Genomic DNA, 6,527 nt, shown 5'->3' with positions numbered 1-6,527 from the left:
CCGTTGACAAGTCACTCCCGGAGCGCTAAGCCACAGTTTGTCGTTCCACGTCGGACGTTAGATTAACTAAATGGTCAGCGTTCGTCCGCCGAGGCCTCCCGTTCAAATCTCGGGTTTGACCTTTGACCCCCGGCGGCTTTACTCTCCAGCTGCTGGGGAATTAACAGGTGCTACCGAGGAGCCCCGCCTCCCCCCCCCCTCTCCCTACCGAGGGGCTATTCCTGGTCAAGGACGGACGACGATCGAGGATAAAACCCGAATATGACGGATATCGTGGAGCGCCAGGGACTGGAAAAAAAACCCCGATCCATTTGAGTCGCGTCAGAGTGTTTAAAATAATGTTGCTATTATTATTAATAGAAATGATGTTGTTGTTTCGAAGGCTGTTGTTGTCCAGTGAAGTTGATACCCTGGAAAGTATTCTGTGATCCCGGTAGTTGGCAGGAGGTTCTCGCAGGAAAAATGGTTTCCCAGCCTGGAGTTCAAAGTCCTCAGCTGTTCTAGGGGTCGTTCAAAATCATCCAAGAGAAGCCATTTGTACGACCTTTGCTTTATTTACGAGACACGTGACCTAAATTAACAAATATATTGACATTTTCCCCTTTACATAAAATGATTTTTCGTGTATGATCCTATTAAATGTAAATGTCAAAACATTTGCTTTTTTTCCGCTCATAAAAAATATACATTTGATTCAGGTAATAATATATTTAATAATAGACGTTTTTTTGCATATACCTGCATCATTGTGGTTCAGAAAAACGTTAATATTATTGTAATACATTAATCAAAAGTACTGTAATAACACTAGAATGTTTTTGAATTGTGGATACATTATGAAAAACTTGAATAAATCAAATATAATTTACAAAAAAAGTGACTAGTACATTAAAGTTGACATATAAAAATAAATAAAATGAGAGTAATTTGAAATCTGGAAACAATGTTTTACGTGTTAAAAAATATTAACAGGTTTATATATAAAGTCTTTAAATAAAATTAACCTGAAATTAACTAATACATTTATTTAGATTAAATTATTTATTTATTTTTCCATTCGTCTACGACACATTTTGAGCCGCAAGACTAGTTGTATTTTGAAGGGGGAAAATGATCGCTAACAGCAATGCTAATTCTTAGCATTAGCTAGCGTAGCATCTACTAGCTGGCGGCTACTTAGCTTCACGTGACTAATATAAATGGTTTTATCCTCGTCAAGAACCAACAAAAATAAAGCTTATCAGTTCATCACTTATAAGATGATTATAAAAAATATTAAATATGAAAAACAAAATCCAGAAAAAATGATTAGCATCATGCTAAGTGTTAGCCTGAAAAGGTATAAATAAATAAATGGGTATTTAGATAAAACTGAAAACTCTTCATGCTGAATTTTTTTTACTTTTCTTTGTCATTTATTGAATAAAAAGAGAGTTAACGAATAATTAAACTGTAAAATTGTGTTTATCGTCTTCATATTTTATATCTTAGACAAAGCATGACCTTTAACATTAACGCCGGTGTCTCTCTGGCGAGCGGGATCATCATTAGAAGCCCCTCGAGGTCATTTCTATATATGTCTGTATCTGAGGTGAGTCTATTGTCGGGAGAGGCTTCTCTTGTTTGCTTTTTATAGCCGTCTCTCCCTCCCTATGTGGACATTGTGGGCTGGTTTTCTCTGCCCGCCTGGCATCTCTAAAGGCTGAGGCCGCGATCGCTGCCAGTCTTGGTCAGTTTGCTGGTCCGACGGGAGCGCGAGCGCAGCCATGGATGACGTTTATAAAGCGGCGGTGAGTAAGAAACACCTGCACCTGCCGTGATGCACGTGTGACATCATCAGGACGAGACTTTAAAAAAAACAAAAAAACTAGTTAATTGAGACACATTTTCGAAGAGAAATCTGTCTTTAATGTTGTTTTATTTTAGCCGGTGGAGTTATTTTGACCTGGTTAACTTAATTATTCATTATTTAACGTTTATTTACTAGCTTTGTGTGTAAATATATTCATTTAACTGAATTATTTTGCATTTATCTGCAGTTTCTATAATGTCCAGTGAGTCTCAGAACATGCTTGTAATGTTAAATCTGAAAATATCAGTGTGTGTGTGAGTGTGTGTGCGTGTGTGTGTTAGTGTGTGTGTTCGTACACAGTGACCGTCTGACAATAGAACACGGCCGGACAGACAGGAGACAGCTGAGAGCTCTTACAAATGTATCGACTCCCCTCCCCTCGTCACTCCATAAGCCCCTCACAACAATCAGTTCAGTCACACACACACACACACACACACACACACACTGGACCAGAATAGTAAGTGAGGAAAGCGGCTCTGCTTTAAGGTCACGCTTCACGTCATGTTCATGCTTGTGATGAAGATGAAGTCACCAGGCCTGATCCGTGGTTCTTCTCTCACCAGGTGGAGAACCTGACGGAGGAGCAGAAAAATGGTGAGAAAACACACAACAAACACGACAACACACCAGATCTCCACATCGAATGACGTTGAAATCACCAGAGAGACCAAAGGGCAGCATCTGAGAAGTTCTCAAAACAACTCACTAAGCCTTCAAGTCACGTCTCCGCACCAATAACTTGACTTCTCCAGATGGTTTCATGACATCTGCACCGTCTTTATGGTGCTCATGATGTCTCAACCCTTCTTCACGCACAAGCTCCTTCGCCCAGAATATTTTTCAACAAGTTCTACTTTATTACAGCTATCGAAATTATGAATGACCCTTATTACACCTTTAATTTATGATATTACACCTTTATTATCTGTTATTAAACCACTATTTTATGATATTACACCTTTATTATCTGTTATTAAACCACTATTTTATGATATTACACCTTTATTATCTGTTATTACACCACTATTTTATGATATTACACCTTTAATAGCTGTTATTACACCACTATTTTATGATATTACACCTTTATTATCTGTTATTAAACCACTATTTTATGATATTACACCTTTAATAGCTGTTATTACACCACTATTTTATGATATTACACCTTTATTATCTGTTATTAAACCACTATTTTATGATATTACACCTTTATTATCTGTTATTAAACCACTATTTTATGATATTACACCTTTAATAGCTGTTATTACACCACTATTTATGATATTACACCTTTATTATCTGTTATTACACCACTAATATCTCTTATTACACCTCTAATTTATGATATTTAACCTTTAATATCTCTTATTACACCTCTAATTTACGATATTGCACCTTTAACATATGTTATTACACCTCTTATATATCTTATTTCACATCTAATATCACATATTACACCTTATTTACGACATTACACCTTTAATATCTGTTATTACACCTCTAATATCACATATTACACCTAATTAATGATATTACACCTCTAATATCTGTTAGTACACTGCTAATATCTATTTTTACACCTCTAATATCTCTTATTACACCACTAATATCTATTTTTACACCTGTAATATCTATTTTTACACCTCTAATATCTCTTATTACACCACTAATATCTATTTTTACACCTCTAATATCTCTTATCACACCTCTAATTTGAGATATTACACCTTTGAGTTCCCGTATTACACCTCCAATATCTGTTATTACACCTCTAATATCTGTTATTACACCTCTAATATTGCATATTACACCTCTAATATCACATATAACACCTCTAATATTGCATATTACACCTCTAATAGCAAATATTACACCTTTAATTTATGATATTACACCTCTGAGTTCCCAAATAACATCTCCTATTACACCTCTGATTTTTACTCCTCTTTTACATCTTATTTCACCTCTAATATATCTTATTATATTTATAACACCTTGATCTCAATAAGATGACATCCCTATGAGCCGAATATTCTCTTTTCCTTGGAGACGAGCATCAGCTCTACTGCGAGTGTAAACAACAAGTTCCTGCTCATCACTAAAGACTTGTGAGGATAAACTCCCTCCTCGTGTCCATATCTTAGTAAGAAGAACCGAGCGCTCGTGCTGTAAAAGAAAATATTTACCACTTACAAGTCTGACCTTCAGCAGAGCCAGAAAATGAAAATTCCCATTTAAGTATTTCTGGCGTCTCCCCGGCGGGTCAACAGTTTGTCACTCTGCGGGTGTTGGAACCAGAGCAGCGACGCACCTGTCGAGTCGGTGCGGCCGGACGGCATGTCCCGAGATCTGGTCCCAGACCTGCCAGAGTCACGGACGAGCGACGAGCCAGAGATGCTGAGGAAGGCTTTAGGAATAACTGAAGTGAACTGGCATCGACAGAAAAGTCATTATCTTTTGTTGTTAATTAAAGTTATTCTTTACAATATAATCACACATGACAGCGAATAATACAATACCTGACATGAAAATGCAATTAAAAATATATATATATTTAAAAAATCATTATACATGGATCAATACGCAGTAGAAATACATATAAATGCATCAAAAATACACTTTAAATAATTTATTTAGTTGCAAATTGATGATTTATAGTTGTTATTTTAATTATCCCAATTTAATAAAAACAATAAATATGATTTAGGAGGTAGATGTGTTTATTTATGATATAATCAATAAAGAGTTTCTTCTAATAAAAAAAAAGGAAATCCGATCTAAAAAAACCCCCAAAATACTTGAACAAAAAACTAAATGTCTTTTTTTTTTACTTCAATAAAAATGTATTCTTATTAATTGAAGCAACTATTTGCTGATTTAATTCTTTTTTTTTTATTAAAGATTATCTTTTTAATCAAAAACATTTTCTGATTTAATCTTGTTTGTTGAGAAAATTCCATTTCAATTGAATCACAGTTTCAGAAAATAATAATAATAATAATAATATTAATTATAATAATTATAATAATAATAAGAGAACAGTAATAAGTAATAAGTAATAATTAATTAAGTAATAAGTGTCATAATAGAATAAATAGAAACAAATGTTATTTGAAAAATACAAACAAATTAAACCTTTTAATTTGGTGAATACAAAACTGAAACCGAAATTAAAATGTTAATTATTAACACATTATTATCTCAACAATAACACAACCATGTCCACAGGAGGCGCCAGTGAGTCACAGATGAAGATTGACAGCCGATGATCAGTTACTTAACAGAATGAATGTTCTTCTCCCTCAGAGTTCAAGGCCGCCTTCGACGTCTTCATCCAGGACGCGGAGGACGGCTGCATCAGCACCAAAGAGCTGGGGAAGGTGATGAGGATGTTGGGTCAGAACCCGACGCCCGAGGAGCTGCAGGAGATGATCGACGAGGTGGATGAAGACGGTGAGCTTCTGCCGGACCTTCTCTCCGTGATCCGGTGTTGATGTGTGACGCACACGCGTGTGTTGCTAGGCAGCGGCACGGTGGACTTCGACGAGTTCCTGGTGATGATGGTCCGCTGCATGAAGGAGGAGAGCAAAGGGAAGCCAGAGGAGGAGCTGGCAGAACTCTTCAGGATGTTTGACAAGTAAGGGTTCTTTTGGTTTCCTCTCCTCGCTCTGGCTTCTAAAGGTCCGGTCGGTTCCGTGTGCAGGAACGGGGACGGATACATCGACCTGGACGAGCTGAAGGCCATGCTGGAGTCCACCGGCGAGTCCATCACCGAGGACGACATCGAGGAGCTGATGAAGGACGGAGACAAGAACAACGACGGCAGGATCGACTATGACGGTAAAAGACCAGCTCGTCAGGAAAAAAGAAGGGATTTTCACCCCAAACTGTCTTTTCCAGAGTTCCTGGAGTTCATGAAAGGTGTCGAGTAGAAGGAGAACTGACGACCCCTGACCCCTCGACTGATGACTTGTGAATAAAAGTGCACAATAAAGACTATTTTCAATACGAGCGCCTCTCGATCGCAGACGATACACGTCTTCATGTGGAACTGTCAATCATCTGCAGTCAATCATTTGGTTTTTTGAGAAAATACATGTTTTTTTAAATGAATGCTTGGAAAAAGAAGAAAAATATCCAATCCAAAAAGTATTATACAATTTTTTTTGGAAAACAATATATAGCCTTGAAAAAAATATTTTAATGTATATGATAAGAGAGCAAATAAAAAATATAAGAGGTATTTTGAGAAACAAAAGAGGGCAACGGATGAAATTAAGGAAATGTGACGAAAGTGTTCAATATTAGAGAATAAAAGATTTGTAGCCAATTTAAAAAAATGTAAAAGTTATTTGAGGGACATTAAATATAAATGAAAAGGAAAAAAAAGAAAGACATTTAACTAAGAAAAATTCTATACATTTTGTGGGGAAATTAAATAATGAAACATTTTAGCAAAAAAAAAAATATTGTAAAAGGTATTTCACAGATATAAATATAAAAAACAAATATAAAAAAGGAAGGAATGTAATTAGGAAAATGCAATCAAAAATTGTTTGGAATTTCGAGCAAATAAAAATAAGGGAAATATATTTTGAGGGACATTAAATAATCTAAAAATGTAAGAAAATGTAAGAAAATGTAAGAAAATGTAAGAAAATGTAAGAAA

At 35.8% G+C, this 6,527-nt stretch overlaps 1 protein-coding gene across 1 annotated transcript; it reads left to right on the top strand.

Annotated features, from left to right (window-relative positions):
• Positions 1 to 1,656: 1,656 nt before the first annotated feature.
• LOC148059131 (troponin C, slow skeletal and cardiac muscles-like) lies at positions 1,657 to 5,890 on the top strand. The gene is made up of 6 exons (XM_087780960.1): positions 1,657 to 1,790; positions 2,419 to 2,449; positions 5,165 to 5,311; positions 5,381 to 5,495; positions 5,562 to 5,698; positions 5,759 to 5,890. The coding sequence occupies exons 1-6, from the start codon at positions 1,767 to 1,769 to the stop codon at positions 5,788 to 5,790; spliced, it is 486 nt and encodes a 161-aa protein (XP_087637086.1). The 5' UTR covers positions 1,657 to 1,766; the 3' UTR covers positions 5,791 to 5,890.
• Positions 5,891 to 6,527: the final 637 nt, after the last annotated feature.

Source organism: Callionymus lyra, chromosome 19 (genome assembly GCF_982586985.1).
Source record: "Callionymus lyra chromosome 19, fCalLyr1.hap1.1, whole genome shotgun sequence".
NCBI classification, from domain to species: domain Eukaryota; kingdom Metazoa; phylum Chordata; class Actinopteri; order Syngnathiformes; family Callionymidae; genus Callionymus; species Callionymus lyra.
This window is presented reverse-complemented; position numbering and strand designations above follow the sequence as displayed.

What these genes read in the sequence shown, in the direction of transcription:
- LOC148059131 (XM_087780960.1), top strand. Translation starts at nt 1,767, where the DNA reads ATGGATGACGTTTATAAAGCGGCG. An exon ending in CTCTTCAGGATGTTTGACAA is followed by an intron (nt 5,496 to 5,561) that starts GTAAGGGTTCTT and finishes TTCCGTGTGCAG; the next exon opens with GAACGGGGACGGATACATCG. An exon ending in CGGCAGGATCGACTATGACG is followed by an intron (nt 5,699 to 5,758) that starts GTAAAAGACCAG and finishes TGTCTTTTCCAG; the next exon opens with AGTTCCTGGAGTTCATGAAA.